At 38.3% G+C, this 23,900-nt stretch overlaps 1 protein-coding gene across 17 annotated transcripts in view; it reads left to right on the forward strand.

Moving 5' to 3' along the window:
* Trdn (triadin) overlaps positions 1-23,900 on the forward strand; it is a 335,361-nt gene that overhangs the window by 185,453 nt on the left and 126,008 nt on the right. For 15 of the 17 annotated variants that reach the window (XM_087190174.1, XM_087190177.1, XM_087190172.1 and 12 more), the window contains 2 exons: positions 13,082-13,135; positions 18,077-18,106. In XM_087190174.1, the coding sequence (XP_087046300.1) occupies positions 13,082-13,135; positions 18,077-18,106 (84 nt within the window). The remainder of the gene's footprint in view (positions 1-13,081; positions 13,136-18,076; positions 18,107-23,900) is intronic. The other 2 variants (XM_087190171.1, XM_087190173.1) reach the window with 1 other exon arrangement.

Below are 23,900 nucleotides of genomic sequence, written 5' to 3' on the forward strand. Positions count from 1 at the left end.
GACAGCTCACAGTTTGTGATGGGCAGCTCATGTCACCTGGCAATCTGATGTCTCATGGTCAAATATTCAGTTGCTACTAAGGCCTGGTAGCAGACGTGGAGCTGTTTTTCAAAGGGAGATTAGGGGTCTGCAGATGATGGTAGATCTTCTTCCCCAAATTTAAAGGCCTCCCAAGATTGTGATCCACCTATGGGGCCTGCCAGAAACTTGAAACAGCATCCCTACCTGCCACTGACATCTCAAGTACCACTGGATCTGCTGGAGCTATGGCCCAAGTAGCAGAGCACTGTGCACAGCAGCCCACACCTATTGCAGAGTCTTCTTTTGTTCTGGGCCCCACTCAAAACAAGCAGCTTCTGAGTCATTCAGTAAATAGCTTAAAGCAGTGATGGCGAACCTTTTACAGATCGAGTGCCAAACTGCAACCCTAAACTCACTCACTTATCACAAACTGCCAACACTGCAATTAAACCTAAACCCGATTGCTGAGGTTTTAGTTGGAAAAAAACAACTCTATATTAACATATTTTGTCTTAAAAGAAAAGCACAATAACATGCATGCCATAGGCTGCCACCCCTGGGCTAGAGTAACACACCTAAAGAAGGAACGGGTTGCTTCTCAAATCCAAATATGCCCACCAGGCATTGTGCCTTTTTCAAGGTTGTAGGAGGGGCCAGATGTACCAACTTATCCTTCACCTTAGAAGTGATGTCTCTGCATGCCCCTGGGCTCCTAGAGCTTTTACTGAGGTAGAATACTTGCATTTATTTCCAATTAAATGCTTTACAAACAAGTCCAGGGTTGTCCCTTCTGCTTACTTGGTCCAGTCAGCATAATGTCATCAATGTAATGGAGCTGTGTGATAATTTGTGAAAGAGAAAAATGAACAAGATCCCTGTAAACTAAGTTGTGACACAGGGCTGGAGATTTAATATAGTCCTGAGGTAGAATAGTGAATGTATACTGCTAGCCTTGCCAGATAAAAGCAAATTGCCTCTGGTGAGCCTGTGGATAGATATGAAGGAAAAAGCATTTGACAAATCAAAACCTACATACCAAGTGCTAGGAGATTTGTTAATCTGCTCAGCAAGGAAACTACCTCTGGGACAGGAGCTGCAATGAGAGTCACTACTTGACCAAACTTATGGCTCTTCACCATCTCTCTCCAAGATCCATCCATTTTCTACACAGCCCAAATAATACATTTAATTGGGATTTGGTAGGTACTACCACCTCTCCATCTTTCATACCAGTGATGATGCTACCAGTCCCTCCAACCAAGGATCTGATTTTTGTCTTTGATTTACTATTTTCCCAGGGAGAGGGAATTTTAATGGCTTCCATTTGGTTTTTCCTGCCATAATTAGAGCATATGGGGATTTGGTCAAATACTACATATACCTATCCCATTTAGGGATTCTGGAACTGGGGAACTGACCACAGAATGAATTTCAGGATGTATTAGAACTACTGTGATTTGGACTTTGGCTGAAACTCCATTGATCACAAGACCTCCTTAGGCCCCTACTCCTACTGAAAGGCCGCAAATGTTCCAGATTCCTTGAATCAGTGTTACTTCAGAACCAGTGTCAGGTAGTCCCCTAAATGTCCGATAACTTGCTTTTCTCAAATATATGCTATCATGGTAAAAGCTCATAAGTCTCTTGGGGAAAGATGAGAGAAAGATTAACAGCATATGTTTTAGGCAGTACACCACCATCTTTCTTCAAGGGGATCTGGCCTCCCTTTCATCAAAGGACTCTTAGATCTGTAAATCTGCTCAAGTCTGGGAACTGTTATAGAGACCACGATTCTTTTGTGATAGTTTTTGAGGGATATTTTTGTTCATGTGGCCTAAAATTTTTCTCCTTATATAAATCTAGTAAAATTTAGTAGGATTCTTATCTATTTTATTTCTATACTACTGCAGATCTACATACAACAGAACATTACCATCATTGCTTTGCTTCTGCCGTCCTGTGTGACTGCATGCTTTTGGTGGTTGATGCTGCCACTTTTTGGTCTCTACTCCTCTGGGATCTAATCAGACCCATTGCTTTAAGTTTCCCAATTGAGGTCCCCAGTGTCAGGTCTGGTATACAGAGAAGAGCAGTGACAGAGCTCTTGAAGGATGCTGGTGCTCCCCTCATGAATTTGTTTCTTAGGCATTAGGGAGGGTTACATTTTCAGACCATCCCAGTGTGGAGGAGTTGGCTTTAGCTGGCAAATCCACTCCAGGATTCCCATTTCTCCGAGCCTTTGTATACTCTCATCAACAATAAACCAAGAACTAACAGACACATCTAGCTCATTTACTGTGGGCCAAATTGTGATCCATATTTCTGCCAAACAACCAAAGAAACTACTAGTGCCTTTTTAACTCCATGAGCCAAGCCCTTAAATCCATAGTCTCTGCTTAAAAAGCCCATATCAAGACATTCACCCTGACCTAGATGATGTTTCTTCCACCATTATCTCACACACTTAAAACACATTCCTATACCTGTTCCCCACACCTCTGCTTGTAAGAACTCTGGAAGTGGTCATGGGTCAGGCTGTGTACATCACTTTTAGAAGCCTTCTGAGAGCTGGGCCTAGTTATAGGCTGAGAGACAAAAGTGGGTTATAAGGGTGGGTCGGAGCCTTAGCACTGCCTTGCTTGGTAACTACAGCAGGGAGCATCATCACTGCTTCCACAGCCAACACAGGATGAGTTTTCTCAGCAGAGGTGCTGCAGCTAGCAACATGGGGGCTGCAGTGGGGATACCACTGCCACTGAGAGTGGGAAATCTCTTCTTTTGACAAAATAATCTCATCAAAATTCAGCAATTTAATGTCCCCAGCCTAGTGAGTTTCCTCCCAAAACATCTACACCCCAGTTTGTTGGATACCATTCTTTTCCCATCAGTGCCCTCTCCCTTCACTACAGATGCCACTCAAAATTGAGCATTCAACTTGTGCTGTCATTCAGCTAATCACACTATGAGGGCTTGGGTTCAGGTTCTGGTGACTTCAGCTCTATGGCTAAAGGAGACAACATTCTTCTTCAGGACACAGGCTCCTTTAGGTTGTTCATAGTTTTCTGAATCTGGGAATTTGAATCTTTGAACTCATTATTTTCCCTTAGTAGTGTGTTTAGAGCGCTAAGAGCAAGTAGCCTGCATCATTATATTTCTCACTCTTCCAAAGGTATTCAAGAGTATTACATGGAGAGCCACTAAATTCTTTGCATCTCACAAGTGACAAATTAGGGAAATAAAATGGATCTGTGTTGCAGATTACTTTAAATCTTTCTCACCATGGACAGTCAGTACTATCTCTATTTTCAGAAGGACAGACCATAGTAACTTTAAGCCCTCATCAAATTAGAGAGCCAACTAAATCCATTGCAGAAATTCGTTGTTAAAATTCTATTTTTGCTAAAATTACCCCAGTACCAACATCTGTATTAGGTAGGATTCTCTAGAGAAACAGAATTGATAGAAAGCACATGTATATTTATGCAGGGGGATTTATTAAATAGACTCGCACGACCAGAGGCATGAGAGTCTACCACAGCTGTCTGAGCCCTGGAGAACTGGATGACCCAGGAGCTGCTCAGGCCAGGATGGAAGCTACGGAACAAGAGCAATCACGAGGCCACATCAGCCCTAGTCAAAGGCCTGGAAGCCCACTGGAGGGTCACTGGTGTGAGGCTTGCGTCAGAAGCTGAGAAAACTGAAGACATCCAAAGGGGATGGCAGGAAAAGTCACACCTGATCAGGAAAACTGAGGCTCTGTAAAGCAGACACGCTTCCCTCTCTCCCTGCCTTATTCCACCCAAAAGAGCCTCGGCATGGCGACATCCCGCACAATCCAGCTGAAGGCCTAGAGCCCAGGGCAATGTCTCATGCAAGGCCGTATTGAGGATCTGCACTGTTGTTGCTTGAAAAAATTATGCACTTTCATTACTTTAATTACACCTCCACGTGGATGATTTTAGAATCTCCATATATCTTCCATTCTTTTCCCCAAAAGTACTCAATATTTTCACTTGAAGCTCTACTCTGTTTCCAACTTAATGTTACTATAAGCTTTAATTATGTTATGTCAAAATCAGTTCTTTTAACAGATCCAAAATTTACCTTATTTAAATAAACAGCTTTCTTTCCTCTGTACATGTCAAATAAATCTAAGTAGTCTATTGATTTTTTTTCTTTCAAATAGCTAACATTGCTTTCTTTCCATTTCTCTGAACATTTGTCTACTCTAAGTGGTCTACCACTTTCAGGAAGTAAACTCCAGTGACACCTGGCTTCTCTGCTATAAGAGAAACCATTTTTCCTGACAATCGTAGAAAATTTATATCTCTTCAAATCCAGTAGTTCTGAGTGTCCTACGAAAATAGTTTACCTCATTTGCTGAAAATTCAGGGTTAATTATTTTGACCATCATTTTCTTTTGAACATTTATTGTCTCTTTAAAATAAAACTTTAAGCAAAATAAATTTATTCAAGCAAAAATTGATTCATGAATCAGGCAGCACTCAAACCTAAGAAGAATTTCAGAGGATTCACTCAGCAGTGTGGGCAGTGAGCAAATAACCAGACCCTAAGGATCAGAAGTAGCTCCATTGTTTGCAGCCGGCCTCCTCCATGGGGGGCTTGGTCTGAAAAGTTGGCTGCTGGTGATTGGCGGACCTGAGCTGTCAGTGACTGCCAACCACCCAGCTCCGTTATTAAGAGCCTTCCTAAGGTAGGGTCAGCCTGTTTACATACCATGTTAGGCTGTAATTTATTTCCTAGGATTCACACCACAACAACAGCCTCAGGCAATGGCCTGCTTCAATAATTTAATAACTTTTGCTTATTGACAACAAACAAGACTCTTCCGCCCCAGCCAGATGGATCCGTAATTCAGCGGGAACACATTCTAATTCACTCACATTGCAGCTTTCTTTTCCTTATCCCTTTTTGGGTCTATCCCCGGCCTCTCCATGAAATTTTTTACATATTTCCTGCTTTGAAATGGAAAGCTCAGATCTAAACTCAGATGCTGTCTAAAACTCAAATCACCACACATTTTGTTCAGGATTGTTCATGTAGTGCCTCTAACCAAACGGAGGGTGGAACTTGTACTCAGGTACTGTGAGGCTCACTGTCAGCAGGCTCTGGGACAATAAACAGAGAAGAAAGAGTGAGAGACAGCCCTCAGTAATGATTTAGAAAAGCATTTTTCTCGTTTTAAATTAAATTGCATATCATTCAATTCCTAAGCTGTCTATTCATCCTGAGAACTAAGTGTAGAAGAATGAGTGTGCTTAAAAAACAAAACTCTGAATTCTTCCTCAGATTCCATGATTTAGAACTCTCTGCTAAGGATTCTTTTTCTTTGGAAATGATTTTAATTTATCAGTATAATAACTGTATTTTATAAACCTTGAAATTTTTACAAGAAATGTAGATTCTCTTTGAATCTGACTATAAAATCTTCAGATTTTGACATCTGCAAAACTGTAAATGGGGGAAAAATGATTCAGGAAGTCTGAGTGATTTCCAAAGATAATTCCTATTCATTTGATTTAGATTTTTCAGGCACATAGCATTGATTTTTCAAGCACCTCATCGTTATTCATTTATTCACTCCAGAACATTTACCAGGTGTCTGCTCAGTACCAAGAACCTTGATAGAAACAGGGGCTTCTGGCAGAAATAATATCCTGCCAGTTTCCCCTTATCACTCTCCTTACAGTTTTGTATTTTCATAGGATTATATTTCCACTTAAATTCTGTTTATAACATTTCCTAGTGGAGTACTGCATTAAAAGTATCATGTCTCATTTTCTGTAAAAGTGAGAAACAGAACGACAATGCTCAGGAGCACTCTGACAGTGTTAGAACAATACAGAGCTGAGCTTAGATCCTGCTGTTCAACCATGTTATGGAAGGAAGAGCCAGGCCCTTCTCCCAGGTATAGGCTGAGTTAGGTCATCGGCAAACAGAGCTGAATTTGATTTCTATCATGGAAATTTGAACTGGAAAGGGTAGCTGAACAGTCAAATTCTGTCACATGTGTGCATGTGTGTATTCATCTGAGTAATTTCTGTATGATAAAATGACTTATTTTCTAAAATAAACTCGACTTTATTTCTTTGTCTGTTAGTTTGTTTTTTCAATACCTGGGATCGAACTCTGGACCTTGCCCTTGCTAGGCAGACATGGCACCACTGAGCTATATGTCTGTTCTTGACTTTATTTATCTTTTTAAAGAGTCCAAGTGAATCTGAGAGTTTTAGCCAAGAGAATATATCACTCAGACGAGGAATGCAATATTTTTCTAGATCATTACTTTTGTTTCAATAAAGTGTCATATTTCTACTGAAAACTCTGAGCAGAATTCAAATTTCTACTTGATTCTAAATTTTTTAAAGAATTGTATACATCACCTGTGGAATCCGTCAAGGTTGTTGGCCGGTGTGCTCACTTTGAAGATATTATCAAAAGAGAATAATTACCAAGATGTGTGTCAATAATAAAAATACATAATCAATAGATTAACCATCAAAGAATAATACAAGTAAATTCTTCAGATAATCTTTTTTTTTCTTAAGTTCTTTTATTGGTACGTTTCAGGTATACAATACATTTACATTTATCATTGGGTGTTTGTACCTGTACATGATGTATCTTTATTCTTATTTTTTTCCCATTACCTGTGCGCCCTTCACCTCCTCCACCCTTCCCTATTTACATAGACATCATTTCCATTTTTGTTTCTTTTCTCATAATTTTTCATTTCCCCTTCCCCTCCCTTCACTCCTAAGTCTTTGGACCTTTCTTCCTATGCCTCTTCAGATAATCTTATCTGCATGCATAGTCATTGATTTTAGGAAGTTGCAATTGAAGCCAGGCATGGTGAAGTGAGCTTCTCATTCCAGCACCAGGAGAGGCTGAGGCACAAGGATTATAAATTCAAGCCTAGCCTGGGCAATTTAGAAAGAATTTGTTGAGAGTGAGCGAGAGAGAGAGAGAGAGAGAGAGAGAAATTAAAAATGGGTTGAAGATGTAGCTCCATGTGAAGGTCCTGCTTTTAATCCTAGTAGAAAAAGGAAGGAGGAGGAAGGAAGAAGGAAGGAGGGAGAGAGGGAAGAAAAAGGAGAAAGGAACACCGGCCAGCTGGGATGCTAACGCCTTCCAGGACCCACATCTCTGCCTAACATCTCAGGCGCTGACTCCACATCTTCCTGCAGCACTGCACACCTTCCTTTTATATGTGGGGCATTAGGCTTTCTCTGTCTATCCCCTGTTATTATGTGAAATATTTTGCAGAGTAGAGTTCCAAATGATTTGTGTCCAGTGTCTCGTTCTTATCTTCTCTATTTATTACAAAAACATCTTTTATTTAATCATTATAACTTGTTTATGCCTCAATTTTCAAATCTAAATTCTAAATAATTAATGGTTTAAGAAACTTTATGCTCCCACACGTTCTATCCAGAAAGCTAGAGGATGCCATGACCAGGACATGCACATTATTCTATGTTTTCAAGTCATTTTCTGTTTTCCTGTGCTTGGTTCTCATGAAAAAACACTGGGAAAGGCTGTTGGCATCTATAGAAACTACAGGTAGATTGTGACATATTTAATGACACGATTTTTTTCTCATATTAAGAAAATGATTTCAATGGAAAAAAATTGAAAATCTGATTTATTCAAGATTAGGAAAAAAGGGACTAAAAATAAAGATTAAGAGATTGAATAATCATTTTTTCTGAATTAAACTCTGTAATGCTATTAAGTTAAAAGCTACTTAGATTCTAAAACAAAATATATTGCTTGATAGGGTAAAGATTTTCTAGAGAAAAATAATTCTAGCTAAATTATGCTATCTATTGTACATGATGCTGCCAGGTTATTTAGATTTCTAACCTCTAGCCATAACAGATTATTGTGATAAATTATTCATATTTCTGCACTGTGCCCCTTGGCAGTTTGCGTATCTGGCAGGGGACAGGGCCTTCTTTCAGGTGTCTGTCCTCTCGGTCAGACAGGGTGGCCAAAGGCTGCTTCTTGATTAATCTTATCTCAGTGGGGTATTATCACGCCAAAAAGGAAGTAATACTCTGAAATGTGTTGTCTGGAACTATAAGTACAAGAGGCTTAGCACAAGAGCTTTTAAGCACATAGTAACTTTTGGCTTAACTGTGAACTTTTCTCTGTTTTGAGAATATTCACATTTAAAATAACCCTGGGGTTTTATAAGAGTAGAAAACAATAATTTATAGTTTAACTCAGTCGCTCCTTGGATTTCAGGATAATTTTTGTTAGTTTCTAGCATCTTATTCAAAAAGAGAACATATACACTTCGAAGGATCAAATTTCAGCTGCCAAACCACTCAGGATGAATTTCTCTGCTGGTTTGAATAAAAGTCTTTCAATTTTTCTATGCTTAGTTTATCATTTAACAAAATTCTAAATGTCTTGTATATTGCAGAACTAGTGAGACAGCTTTATAAAAGGATTTCTTTTAAAAGAGTAATAAAGAAGTTTGATTCATAACTTGAGTGTGGAAAAAATGCTATTTCATACCATAGTGAAAATAGCAAAATTTTGCAAAATTCTCAAATCAAATCTGAGTACGAATATTCTGCTGAAAGTCAAGTTCTGACATTTAAAATTAAAGGACTTTTCACATAATACAAAATCAGTGGTCAAAGAGCAAAAAAGTTTAATTAGTTTTGTATCATCTCAAAAATTAACACAAATTCTTAAATGTAATGTTTTATATCAAACTGGTCAGTTTAGATGTTTTTTCACATTATAATTAGATTTTCTATGCAATGTTTATTGCAGACAATTTTTTTCAGCAGTTTGCTATGGGCTAGGATGATAGGGTTGAATAAGCAACAATTAACAATTCTTAGGGAGGTTTTTGGCTAGTATGAAGGGATATTTGTTTAAGAAGCAATTATTTGATTAAGCCTCGAAATGGAAATCTGCACCATTCAGCCCAGCCAGCTAGGTATTGAGAAATGATCAGAAAGAAGATTACCATACCCATCTTCTGCTTTTCCACCTGGTGCTACTCATTCTCCTGCCCTGGTCGGATTGCTCCTCTTTCTAATACAATCTTTGTTGCTTATTGTGCTATTTGCTGAATTGAAGGAATATTATGTAATTCAGAGATTGTTCTTGTTGCTTTTAAAATAGTAATTGGTTTCTCCAATTTAATTTATAAACAAAACCATAATACATACAATGATTTTTTTCAGAGTCCAGGGGGTGCTTAAAAATATTTAGACCTAAATATGATTCTCAAAAATACTGTTTGTTGACTTTTAGTCAAAAAACAATGCCAGAGGCTCACAATGTAGCTGTCCATTTTTCTAAAGTTACTTGAAAAGTCAATGAGCTTAGACCTTGTAATAATTCAAGGCAGAATATAAACAGTATTCTATAGATAGATGAAAAGTCCATCATATTAAACTTATATTTAAACCTGTGTGCAAAAACTGATTCCGTAACAAAATATTTGCAGGCTCACAATGTTTTTTCAATCTTGTAAATCAAACTCTACCATGCTGATGTATTCAAGAGATTGAAACATATGGTTTATCTCATTCCTGCCAATTTGTTGATAGAGGAGCAATAGGTTTCAGAGCCCCACAAAGAGTAACTTATCTAATGATCTCCTGCTGAAACAATTTCAAGTAAATTATACTGACATTTTAGTCTAGGCTCATACTGCCCAATTTTATAGCATGAAATGTTATAGTGAAGCTTTAGATGTAAAATGTCCCTCAAAGGTCTCATTTCAGAAGCAGGCCTTTTGGGAAGAGATTAGATCGCAAGGTGCTATAATCGCCTGTAAACTGCACCATTGCTGAGTTTCTGACTGACTACAGTGCTTGAAGGAGAGCCCTAACTGGAAGAGGCAGATCAGGAGAAGGACCTAGAATGCACCGGGCTTCTCCTCCTCGGTCTGTCCCTGGCCACCACTGAGCAGCTTTCCTCTGCAATGGTTGCACTGTCCCATGCCATTTCTGCCTTGGAACCAGCTCACCATGGGCTGAACCTTCGGAACCCATGAGCCAAGATAAACCTTTCCTCCTTTAAGTTGTGAGTGGTGGGTATTTTGGCCCAGCAATGAGAGAGCTGACATTTACATTTTTCAACTTTGAAACTATTATACTCTTTAGTTGAGTACTCCTATGGTCACTTCATTCAAATCACTGCACTCTATTTCAAAAATATAATTATAAAATTATTAAATGAAAGCTAATAGCAGAAAATAAAATCATTTGAAAATGTTCATTGGAGTACATAGAATCCAGGTAGCGTAGAGAAACTACAATTGGCCATTACTTGATATTTGGAAATGGATTTGGGGAACATGGGCTCATTATGCTGGTTTAAAAACTTTTGTATATGTTTGGAGTTTTTCTCTAGTAAAGGTTTATTTTGTATTTGAGACAAATCAAAAGAAGGCATTAAGTGTATTTTAGTGAAAATGTGTCTGTCTGGATTTAAAGTGGTTTTACTCTTGCAGTTTTGATGTGGCCTCCTTATGATCTGCACTTTGGTCTCTGCACTGACTCCTTCCTTAACCTATGTGGTTTTGAAAGCTAAAATACAAGCAGAGGTCAAATCTGGTCACCTCTGCAAATGATCTCCATAACTTTGTGGGTGATACTGTTCTTGGGAGGATGCACTTGGCAAAGTGGTTGAAAAGGCATTTGGTTTTCCACTGAAGAGTTTGTGATGAATATAAATTGGCATGAAAGCTTAAGATTAGAGAAGCAAAGATGGAACCTCGAGGGAGAAGCACGCAACTGCTGTGATCCTGAAGTTTATGTCCATCACAGTTCTCTACAGGTGGACCTCACAAAATGTGCTCTTTAAAGCACATTCTACCTGGGAACAGGATCTTTAGCATTATAATGGCATGCATTAGCAAATGGGTAGGTTTGGGGGTAAAGGAGGATGCAGGCAGGGGAGGCTCAGGGAGGGAACTGAGGCACAACACAATGAAGGTCTATAAGGACTGTGGCCGCAATACATCCATTCCATTGCACACAGCCAGAGTAGACAAGCCAGCCCTGTTCAAGATGTGACCCTGTGGAGGAACGAGCAGTCTGTCAGATCACACAAATGGGGAACGCAGAGCAGTCAGGGACCAGTTCTGAACTTAGTGAAGGAAAAGTGTCTGAGGAAGAAAACTGCTGACAGACCAGACTGGTGGCCTCTGGGAGGAGTAACAGAACCCTAAGAAAAGCTCTGTAATTCATACTTGTTATGCCTTGGATGGTCCAATCCAATCCTGCAAGCGTGGTTTTGTTTAGGATGAAAGATTTAAGAGAACATAAAGAAAATGAAGAAAGTAGTAGAAAGATCTGCTACAAAATTTTTAACCTAACTTACAGTTGATATCTTACAACCTTCTTTTCCCTAAGCTTAAGGATCTACAAGGTTCTGAAACTTTGAGAACTCCAAGGAGAGAAACATCTGAACAGCTTGGGGAGTTTTTATTGATTGTTTAGACGTATTCTTTTCATTTTCCCATCCCATTATTAGTCAGCAAATATTAAATAAGTACCTCCTAAATGCTAGTCATATAGATGAAGGGATAGAGCAACACATAGAAATGTACTAAGAATTCAATATCTACTTGTAAATATTGACAAATTATTAATTGAGACCATCTATTCTAGGTTGGACAGACATCACACTAGCATTGTAGTTGACATGGAATTTTATTCCAGAAAAAAAAAACGAAAATTAATTATAAAGAAAGATTAGGTGGCCCGAATGAAATTTTGCCACAAGATTTTTGTCTGAAGAAATAACTGTACTAATAAATAAAATCATATGTGTAGAGCAAACAATATTTCTTTTATGTAAAAACACAAGGACAAACTCACATTTTAATAATCCTAGTTATGATACAAATGAATAATTATCCCTCCAACAGTAAATAAAGTATAAATTAGAAATTAAACCTCTTTCATTGGGCCAAAAATGTGGGATGTTAGCTTATAACTGTTTGCCAAATTATTGTCATATAATCTTGTTATCTTACAACTTTCACTTATATTCCAATTTTAAATAAGGTAATATCAAATCAAAGATTAAATACATGTATATATATGTACATATCAAATACTACATTTATAGTTCACTTATTAACTGCACATGATAGGTCCTAAATAAATATGAGATGAATGAATAAAGGTGAATATCTAAAACAAATTACCAAATCTTCTTTGCATATTGCTAAAAAATTTTATTATCAAAAACTTAGTAAAGTGAATCAAGAGTCACAGTAAGCGAAATGTAAGATGCATCACTGCATGTTGAAGTCTTTATTTCCTCTTTATTTTTATTCTAAAGAGTTAAATACATTTCATTTGTCATGTTTTCTTGTACCCCATTTCTTTAATGAGAAAACTGTAAACAAAGGAGAGGAAAAGAACGGCAGCTAAACACCGAAGAGGAGAGGGAAGGAAGATTCACAGTGCAGCTCTCTTACTCTCTCTTGACAGCGGCTGTCATTTCCTACCGAGGCCACTCTGGTGTGAGGCCGCCACAGTGCTCCAAGGCCTCTCCAGCTGGAAACTGTGGTCCCGGGCTAGTTCTATATGAGTCCTACTCAGTGACTTTCCCCTGCCACTTTATTCACGTTATTGAATAATAACATTCATTGTTATTGGTGGGATGCCTGAACATCCCACCAATTCAAAGGATGATAATACAGAAATAACTTACTAAGAGATTCTAAGTGTTCAAATTCCAGTAACAAACAAATATAAGATAGTATTTCATGGTAACATTACAATCAGGTAAAATAGTTTTTTGGAATCTTTATCTTGTATTTTAACTTACTTCAGTCTCCTCTCTCTCTCTCTCTCTCTCTCTCTCTCTGTTGTCTCAGCAAGCCTCATTCTCTCCAATTCCCTCAATAATTTTATTTCTCATCGAAACTTCTGAATGCTATATTCAATATTACTATGTTATTAATTGTTTTTACACCTCCCCCCCTTCTCTGGTTATGTATGTCTTTGAAATAGTACTTTGCAATAATTTATTTATTTTTTTTCCTAAGAGCCAGGGAAAGCTCTGGAAACCAAACAAGATACTATAAAAGTTGCAGCACAAGGTACGTAATAAACTGAAAATCCAATTGCTTTTCTCCCTCCATAAGTGTATAGTATTTTGTTGACCAAGGCAAAAGCTGTTTATTGCAGAATAGCACCATCTGCTGGGTTATTACAAAAATCATGATGTGACGGCATGAAGATAACACTTGCAAGTAATCATTTGGTAATCGGACCAGGCATTACAGACTAAGGCAAATTTGCAGAGGAATTGCAGAAGGAAACAAAAATGAGGATCTTGGCTCCAAATTTCAGTCACTGAGCTTTTAAGTATATCCAAAATACTACTGGGGGACCAACAGAACTGGTGAATTCTCAAACCATGAGGGGTAGTTTGATGAGAACCTAAGGGAAGGGCACAAATGCTTTGCGTGGTCACTTACAAATCTCTAGATGACACACTGTGCAAATGAAAGGTCTGATGTTTATCGGAGAAGATCTGTATCTTCTCTCCCCTGCTGGACTGCACAATCCTGAGCAACGGCAGCGATGCGCTGAGGCAGAGGGACCTGCGCCTCCCGGAAGCCAGCTCCTTGGCCGCGTTGAGATGTGGTGTAGGATTTCATGGACTGCATCCAACCCACAAGTTGTCTATGAGCAATGTGCATTGGGACCATAAAGAGCGAGGCGCCAGTTTTTAGTTTTCATCTTGATTACCAGTTCAGTAAAGCAGGTCTTCCTTGGGAAAGTTCTGAGGGGAATGTAGCAAATACGGGAGACAGGAAAATAAAACAAATACATGTGGAGTGCAGCTCACATTAGATTCCTCAAGCAAACCTTGGCCAGTTTAAAACTCATTGATTTATAAAAGTGCAAATTACACATTTTTCTGCTAAAATGATAAATCACCCATGCTCTTTCTGTTCTGACTGAAACTTCTGTGGAACATGGTGTAGATGTGCAACAATAGCTCCAGGCGGGAATTTAGTTTTACTTCAACCTCTTCTTAGGAGTTCAAAGGGAGAAACTGGAGATATTTGGAAATTTCCTTCAAATTTGAACTTGAGGCTATGATTTTTTTAACATTCATACTACATCCAACAAGACAGCCTCTGAACTTACTCTTTTGGAATAAAGGAATTATTTTTGAGTGAGTGGTAGCCTAGTCATAAATTCGTATTAGGACGATGCTTGAAAGGAAGTTGGATGGAAATGTTGATTAAGCACACACAGAAAGGCAAGAGTGAGGTACCGTGAGCTCACTGTAATGAGGACAACGTACCAAGGCAGGAAAAAGCACCAGAACCTCCAGAGATCTCTCACAGACACATTTGGTAACACCCCAGGTACAAAACTAAATTATGCACACAAATATGGAAGTAACATTTTCAAGTACTTGATATGGAGATAGAACTTGTACAGAACTTACATACACTTGGGAATAATGCTACAGTAGACTGACGCTTTTGAAGGAACAAAATTAGTAATGCTTATAGGGTGATAAAAGCTACATCATATCTTTCCTTTATTTTTTACTTGTGGAAGAGAAAATATTTAATATGTAGATTTACATAAACAAATGTATTTCATTGGAATTATTATTAAGATTCTCATACTTCTTTGGAAGTATATTTTAAAAATTATTTTAATGAAGTTTTGAGGCAGGCACTAAGGAGTCTATGAAATAAATATCTCTGAGACTATGATTTGGAGATAAGAGAAATGTAAGGAATACGTAAATAAGATAGCTTGTAATAAAATCATAGACACTTCAACTATTATGTGATTGAAGACGAGGTAGTTGTTAGTAGATGTTGGTATCTGAGGGGCTCTCAGTGGATGAGCAGGGAAGTGAGGGGCTTGGATGTGATTGGGAATCAGACTGGCTGAGAAGACAGCACTGCTAGTGAGGAGGGGCCATAACCAAATATGAAGAGTGAGGGACCTGTGAGAGTCTGTTGTTACTAACACATGAGACAATGGGCTTCAATGGGATCACGGAAGTGACTGAAGAAAAAAGTACAAATATGCTGGTCACTTTGAAGAGCTGAAGTTCGGTAGAGTACGAGGTTGAAACAACAGAAAGAGTGAGAGGGCACTGCCTGCAGGAGCTTGGGCAGCAGAAGCATGCTGACTCCTGTCCATGAGGCCCAGAAGACGAGAGCAGCTGGAAGGAAGATGCTGAGCGTTTTGGCAGATGATTACTGTCAACCAGACGGAGACTGATCCGGGCAGAGATTTTTCAGTAGCCCACTAGAATGCAGGTGGAAGTTCTACCTGATTCGTAGGTATTATATGATAGATAGTGATAGGAAATGGAATACAGACCCAGGTCAGAGGGGAAAGAGGGAAACATGGAGTCTTTAAAAGTCATTTCGGTGCAATGGACCCACTGACACCCGTTGAGACCAACGTGCCTGAGAGGCAGAAAGCAGCGCAGAACTCGGAGGAAAAAATGGGCCAGTCACATATTGTGCTAATATATTTCTACTCATGTTTTGTCCTCAATTTCTAAAGCAAACATTCAATATCTCCCATATACTACAGAAATAAGACAGAAAGGTACAAAAAACTTGAAAAAAAACTGGCAGTCTCATCACCACGAGATGGGAAACCGGAGCCCTGCTACTGAGAACCATGTCTGTTCGCCAAACCCAGTCATCGTTGAGCACACAATCCAGCTGAGTAGAGTAGAACCAGGCTGGCTGACAGGAGGGCTCACAAAGGGACACACGGATGCAAGTCACAAAGCCATTCCAGAGAGCAGCTGGACCCCAGCAGTTTGGCTTTGTTGGGTTTCTGGGCCTGGCATCCAGCTTGGAGATCCAGGGCCTTCCAGATGGCGCTGAACAGCAGTCATCCATCTTCTGAGGACCCAGGGAAGCCTGAGAAGCCGGTGTGGACCACAGCGGTCAAACTCCTGCTGTGAACTCTTCACCATTGTCACTGCAAAGTGGAAACTGAAACTGTGAAGAAAATAAGAACGAGGAGGAAAATGTACATGCGTATTTTCTATACCGTATCTTCTTCCTGGATTGTTTTACAAATCAAAAATTTTTGACATAGCTACAAAAGATTTTGCTATTCTCTAAAAGAACTTAAGTTTCAGAGTCTTTCTTCCCTGTTGAATTCCTAAGAAATAATGGTTTTGCAAAATCTATTTGGATTCGCAGCCTTCTTTCTGTCTTCAGGTAAGGCATCAGTCACACTCCTTTAAGACGTGGGTTTATTGTGGTGAGAAAGAGTGGGCTTCCAGGACACCCACTGGCTGGGGACCTCTGAGGGCCCTGGATAGATGACAGCATCTTCTATTTGTAGTTTTGTGTTCTTATTTTGTCTTTCCTGAAAGAGTCTTCCACTTCTACTGGGTAATTCGATTTGCTTTGGAGAAGATATGAATTAAATCATGGGAAATATTGTGAGACAATTAGGCAAAATAACTGCGTATCCTCCTCTTATATCTAAAAGGGCAATGCTGTTTCACCCCTTTTCTATTTTGTGCACACTTGAGAGAAAATGTGAATAATATGTGAATTCTAGAATAAAAATATATACATGCTGGATGATTTTGAAAATTATAAAAAAATTTTTTTTAAAAAGTGTTGTCTGCAAAGTAAAGAATTAATAGCAAATGAGTTCAACTCACAGGGCATGCTGAAATTATCAGCCACGTGGCTTTGAAATCTACCAGGCAGTACCCAAATTTTGAATTCAATCTAGTTGTTATCTTCATTATATTGTTGGAATGGACAAATTTCTATAACTGAAGAAGCTCATGAATATAGATTCTTTATACGTTTTCTATATTATCAGTTAAAACTACATTAAAAAGAATGAAATGTCACAAAGTAGAAACAATATGTTTGTAAGCTCACTTTTTAAACTACAAATGTAACAGCAAATCAATAACATTTAGGAAATATAGAAAAATAACCTATACTAAATTAAAGTACACTAGATTTCTTTTCTGGCTTCTGTTCCTGGCTTCTGCACTCAGCTGGGCTACTTCTTCCTTGTGTGAACATTCCCAAGTGACTTAAGTCCCTGACACTTGGTTTCTCCAGCTGCTTTTATTTAGCAGCTGTGAGCAGACTGGAGGATGGACTGAAGATGCCTTGGTGATGCTATGACCGTAGCATCCATGTCCAGAGCAACCCGTGTTGGCTCTAAGTGGCATTCAGCATTCTGCTTGAGACTGGCTGGGCCACTGAGTGCACAATCTCAGATTCAGTGAAGTGGCTCTAGACTTCTCTAAACTGAGTTTGGCTCCGTAATTATCTTTGAAGGAAACCAGGGTCCATCCCGCTAGGAACTACCCTGAGCCTGCAGACACCTCCTAAAGGCTTCTGTTGATACCTGTGAGCTGCAAGCTGGTTTCTGAACATCACGAGCCAGAAGTAGACGAAACCACTGCAGAGCCAGTCAGAACTCAAAGCTGCTTAACGTATTCTGGGTCCTGTTTCTCTGTACAAAGGATGGCCTATTCTGTCTACAGAGGAGGGTAGGATATTTATTCCTCCTTTCTGAAACAGAATATTAAGATACTGTTAGAGCAATGCAAATGTAGAATCCACACTGATGTATAATTCTTCAGAATCTAGGTCTAGATAATTTGTAGACTATCACTTCCATTTTTTGATATATCAATTCATAGTCTTATATTTTATGATCTTCTAGGAGTATCTGTGGTTTTCTTCAATATAACTATCTCAAAGCTAAATTTAACTTACAATAAACATATATCTATGAATTTGACTTCTTATCTGTATAATTCAATATATCATTTAGTCCATTTTTTGCCGCATGCTTATTTCTGAATTTTAAAAAATATTTATATGAAATACTATTTCAGATGATATTCTTAGTATAAACTTCCATGAGTTAATTACTACACAGGTGACCACTGAATTTATAAATGCATAGAGTATATTCTTATATTCTGAGAAGTATCCTAAGAAACGATCATTTAATATGTTTAACACTATTTCCTTTCATTATTTCAGCAGCAGCTAAAAAGGATGAGAAGAAGGAAGGTATGTTCAACACGCAATCCCACTGCACCTTTTGCAGGAACAACTTACCAATGTTCAGACTTGGGTTTGGGCTACTCTCCTAGTTCCTTAGGGTATCACTGGATCTATTATGTGTATACATGTAGCACGAGTGGGCTTTTTCTGTCTCACCTCACACAAAATGATAAGCTAACTATTTAAAAAGTAGTTTTTGTTTGGTCTTCCTCAAGATAAAAAGGATAACACATAGCATCTTCAAATCCTCGGCCTCCTACTCTGTTGGCAATTTTATCAAATATCAACAATTTGTAAATACCTCATAGTAACTCCTTATATCTTTGACACACACAAGCAACTGATGTTACTTTGCTCTGTTGAGCTACAAATAAGTTATAGTCCATCCCTGGCAACCCACCTGCCTTTATCAGGATGGCCTGATACAGTGTTCAATAATCTCATTGCCAAAAAAATTTGCACTGGATGGAATTTTTTAAAGATTAATTTTATCGGTACATTTTAGGTATACAATATAATGGCATTCATCTTTGGAAATTTGCATCTTTACATAATCTCTCTTGGTTCTTATTTTTTCCCCATTCCCCTGCCCTCCATTCAACCCCTCCATCCCTCCCTATTTACAAAGACTTTGTTTCCATTTTTCCATTTTCTCACATTAATTCCATTCCCTTCTTTCCTTTCCCCTATCCTTCCCACTTCCCCTTCCCCTTTGCCCCTTTTCTTTCTATTTCACATTATCTATTATACCTTTTAGTCCTTATTTACACTTTTGGTTTCTCACACTAAAGAAACTATTTGGTCTTTACACATGTGTGTCCTATTTATTTCACTTAAGAGTATCTCCTCAATGGGCATCCATTTAGCTATAAATGTCTCTAATTTCTCATTTTTTATGGCTGAGTAGTACTCCATTTTATATTTTAAAAACCCCACATTTTCTTTATTCAGTCTCCAGTTGATGGGCAACTGGGCTGCTTCCAAGTTTTAGCTATTACAAATTGTGCTGCTATGAACATGGGTGCACATGTATCAGTGTAGTATGATTCTTTTAATTCTTTGGGGAAGATACCCAGCAGGGGTATAACTGTGTCAAAAGGGACTTCCAGTCCTAGTTCTTTGAGGTATCTCCATGCTGATTTCCACAGTGCTTGCACCAGTCCACACTCCTACCAGCAGTGGAGCAGGGTTCCTCTTTCCCCACACCCCTGCCAGCATTTGTTATTGGTTGATTTCATGATACCAGCCATTCTTTCTGGGGTGAAGTTGTTTTCTCAGCATTGTTTTCATTTGCATCTCTCAAATGACCAGTAATGTTGAACACTTTTTTATATGGTTACTTGCTATTTCTACTTCTTTGTCTGAGAAATGTCTGCTCATTTCAGATCCCCAGTTTTGAATTTGGTCTTTAAATTTGGGAGGTCTGATTTTTTTTTTTAAGTTCTTTATAGATTCAAGATAGTAGACCTTTGTCTGAGGAACAGCAGGTGAAAATTTTTTCCCACATTATGGGTTATCTCTTCATACTGTTGGTGGTTTCTCTTGCTGTGCAGAAGCTTTTTAATAAGAAGAGATCCCAGTTGTTGACTGGTTGTGCTAGTTCACAAGCAACTGAGGTTTTGTTCATAAAATTTTTCCTACACCAATGTCTTCAAGAGTTCTACCTAACCTCTGTTCCAGCCAGTTCAGCATTTCTGTTTTTATATTTAGATCTTTAATCCATTTTGATTTTAGTTTAGTGCATGGTGAGAGATATAGGTCTAATTTTAATCTTTGGCAAGCTGAAACCCAATTTTTCCAGCATCATTTATTAAAGAGACTATCTTCCCTCCAGTGAGGGTGTTTGGCTCCTTTGTCGAAGATGAGGCGGCTGAGTGTGTCTGGAGTTATTTCTGCATCTTCTAATCTATTCCACTGGTCCTCAGGTCTGTTTCTTTGCCAGTACCGTGCTGTTTTTATCACAATAGCTTTGTAGTATAGTTTCAAGTGGGGGATTGTGATACCTCATGCCATGTCTCTGTTGCCTAGAATTGCTTTTGCTATTCTGGGTCTCTTCTTGTTTCAAATGAATTTTTGGATTGTTTTCTCAAAGTCCATGAAGTATGCTGCTGGAATTTCAATTGGGATTGTGTTGAATCTATATAGCAGTTTTGGAAGTATGGCCATTGTCACTATGTTGATCCTTCCTACCTAGGAGCAAGGGATGTCTTTCCATTTTCTGATATCACCTTCAGTCTCTCTTTTCAGAGTGCTATAGTTTTCAGAAAAGAGGTCTTTGATTTCTTTTGTTAGGTTGATTCCTAGGTATTTCAATTTTTTGGATACTATTGTGAAAGGAATTGTTTGCCCTATTTCTCTCTCAGTGAGTCTGTTGTTCATGTAGAAGAAAGCTATTGATTTTTGTGTGTTGACCTTGTATCAAGCTACTTGACTGATTTTGGTTATTAAGTCTAGAAGTCTTTTGGTGGAGTTCTTGGGGTCTTCTATATAGAGTATCATGTCATCCTCAAATAATGAAAATTTGACTTCTTCATTACCTATCTTTATTCCTTTTATTTCTTTCTCTTGTCTAATTGCAGTGGCTAATGTATCCAAAACTATATTGAACAGGATTGGTGATAGTGGACACCCTTGTCTCATTCCTGATTTTAGTGTGAAGGATTTCAGTTTTTGACCATTTGGTATGATAGTGGCAGTTGGTTTTTCATAGATAGCTTTTATCAGATTGAGGTAGAGACCATCTATTTCAATTTTTTGTAGGGTTTTTATCATAAAGGTGTGTTGGATTTTGTCAAATGCTTTTCCTGTATCTATTGAGATGATCATATGGTTTTTGTCCTTGGCTCTATTGATATAATGTATTACATTTATTGATTTGTGTATGTTGAACCATCCCTGCATCCCTGGGATGAATCCTACTTGGTCAGGGTGTATGATCTTCTTGATGATCTTCTGCATTCTGTTTGCCAGTATCTTATTAAGGATTTTTGCATCTATGTTTATTAGTGAGATTGGCCTACAGTTCTCTTTTTTGCTTGGGTCTTTTTCTGCTTTGGGGATCAAGGTGATGCTTGCTTCCAGGAATGAATTTGGGAGTATTGCTTCTCTTTCAATTTCATTGAAGAGTTTGAACAGTAGTGGCAGTAGTTCCTCTCCAAAAGTCTTGAAGAATTCAGCAGTGAAGCCATCAGGACCTGGGCATTTCTTAGTTGGCAAGTTTTTAATTCTGTTTTCAATTTCATTGATTGATATTGGGTTGTCTAGAACTTTTAGGTCTTCATTCACTTTTGATAATTCATTCGTATTAGCAACCTGTCCATTTCTTCTGTGTTTTCCATCTTATTGGTGTATAGGTTCTCAAAGCAGGTATTGATAATCCTCTGGATTTCAGCTGGGTCCATTGTAATTTCATCCTTTTCATTCCTAATTGCATGGATTTCGACCTTTTCTTTCCTTTTTCTGTTAAGGTTGGCTAAGAGTTTGTCAATTTTGTTTATTCTTTTGAAGAACCAACTTTTGGCTTCATTGATTTTTTTGTATCATTCTCTTAGTCTCCATTGCATTGATTTCTGGTCTGATCTTTATAATTTCCTCCCTTGTATGTGCTTTGGGTTTGTCCTGCTCTTCTTTTTTCTAGAAGCTTGAGGTTCAGCATCAATTTGTTTAATTGGGCTCACTTTGCTTTCCTAATATGAGTATTCACTGCTATGAATTTCCCTTGTAAGACAGCTTTCATTGTGTCCCATAGATTCCGATATGTTGTATTGTCATTATCATTTAATTGAAGGAACTGTCTGATTTCTTCTTTAATTTCCTCTGCGACCCATAGGTTATTCAGATGTATGTTGTTCAATTTCCATGTGTTTATGAAATTTTTCTGGTTTCTTTTGCTATTGATCTCCAATTTCATCATATTATGGTCTGATAATATACAGGGGATAACTTCAATTCCTTTGCACTTACTTAAACATGTTCTATGAGCGAATATGTGGACTATTTTGGAGAATGACCCATTGCACTGGATGGAATTAAACGGGCAAGAAAAACATTATCCATGACTATTGCAAAAAGGGGCCAAGTCTTTTAGTAGGGGAAAGAGATCAAACCCAAACACACCAAAACTAAAAGCCTGAGACTTTAAGTCTGGGGGAGGCAGCAGAAAAGTGCCCTAAGATTTTGAGGGAGTAGATGGCCAGTCTGCTAGGCTAAGGGGCTTCTAAAAGGCACATGGCAGTGTTGGGCCTTTACTCTACCAAGACAGTGGGAGACAGGAGCACTACGATTGATTGATTGATTGATGATGACATTTCAAAAGTATGGCTCTCGGTTCCTTGTGAAAGACATTTATTGGTTGTAAAATATTTCCATCTCAAAGGGTCAGAGAAATAATTTACAATTGCAAGATTTCTAAAGTAAAAGCTCTAAGAAAGAAGAGCCCCAGGGCCTGCAGGCAGGAAGGAATCTATCTGATCTCAGTCAAGCAGAAGAGAGCAATGAGGGTGTTCGGATTGCTGCGACTGTCAGAGAGGTCTGCAGTGCCCACAGCTGTCTTTCACCTAGGCTTATTTTCTTAGCAACAATAGTTTGCATATATAAGAAATTACTAATAACTTTGAAATTGACAATTATAATTAATGCAAAGCTAGGGTTATATTTTATATTAGCATCTTCAAAGTTTTATCTAATCACAATAGTTTGAGAGTCACATTTTGTGTCTGTTGAACAGGGAATTAAGAGGTCAGATACATGGGAGACATACAATATTCTCGTTAGTGGATTGTTATTCATTCAGAGAGAGCATAACACAGTGTCATAATAAAGGCAATGAAGACTCATTCATGTGCATCTTATTAAGAGACTGAAATCACTATTAATTCCCCATACAGGTAGCAAATCATTTCTGTGTATTTTGGAAAATTACACCATTTGTATTACCAGCACTTTGGTGAGCCAACCAGCATGTTATAAGAATAAGGAGAGAGTGACTTCTGGGCTTTGTTTTTGACAGAGAATATCTTCCCAGAAAGGTTAGTTTTTCCTCCACCATTTCCAGTTAGGAATGAAAAACATTTTATCATTTGAGATAAAGAAGAAACATGAATTTTTTTTATTCATTCAAGGCAAAGTACTGAAGGATTTTTAGGGCTATGCAATAGTCAAATTTCATAGCTTTAAGTTTTATATTTGTTCCCCCTCCATTGTTCTACCTGCAGGATTTTCTAATTCTATTTTTCATGCCTGAGCACCTCCTTTGCAATTGGAGAAAGTGTCTGTAACCGACATGCAGTGTTTAGAGCTTGGGCAGAGCTCTGTCCCTGGGATTCAGTGACCCAGGCTCTGGGACATGAAAGTCTTTCTATTTGGATGTAACTTTTGCATTCTGGAGTAAGATTTAACCCTAGCTTCCTCTTTGCTCCTGGCATTTAGTCTCCCAAAATGTTCACTTTGGCTGAACTCTCTTTTGCTTAATTCTTCTAAAAATAATTAGAGAAACTGATCTTCATTAAAGCCCCTAGTCCTCAACTTGAGACCTCACATCAATATTTGTGACCCCATATCAGTCTTACTAACTTCTCATGTCAAGAAGGGCAATAACCTCCAAAATCAGATGCTTTCAAACATAAGCAGTCACCCCAGGGGTTGCTGCATCCCCTCCCAGGGTTCCTCAAGGTCAATGCTATTTTTGTAGAAAATACAAAGTTGCCGTTTGGGTTTTTCACTTTCCTTCTCACATGAATGCACTGGAGTTTTCCAGAGGATAAATGATGTATGAAATTGCAACAGACTAAATACCTGAGCA

Source organism: Heterocephalus glaber, unplaced genomic scaffold (genome assembly GCF_053883595.1).
Source record: "Heterocephalus glaber isolate CG9 unplaced genomic scaffold, H.glaber_assembly_v1.0 deba00001550, whole genome shotgun sequence".
Lineage (NCBI taxonomy): Eukaryota > Metazoa > Chordata > Mammalia > Rodentia > Bathyergidae > Heterocephalus > Heterocephalus glaber.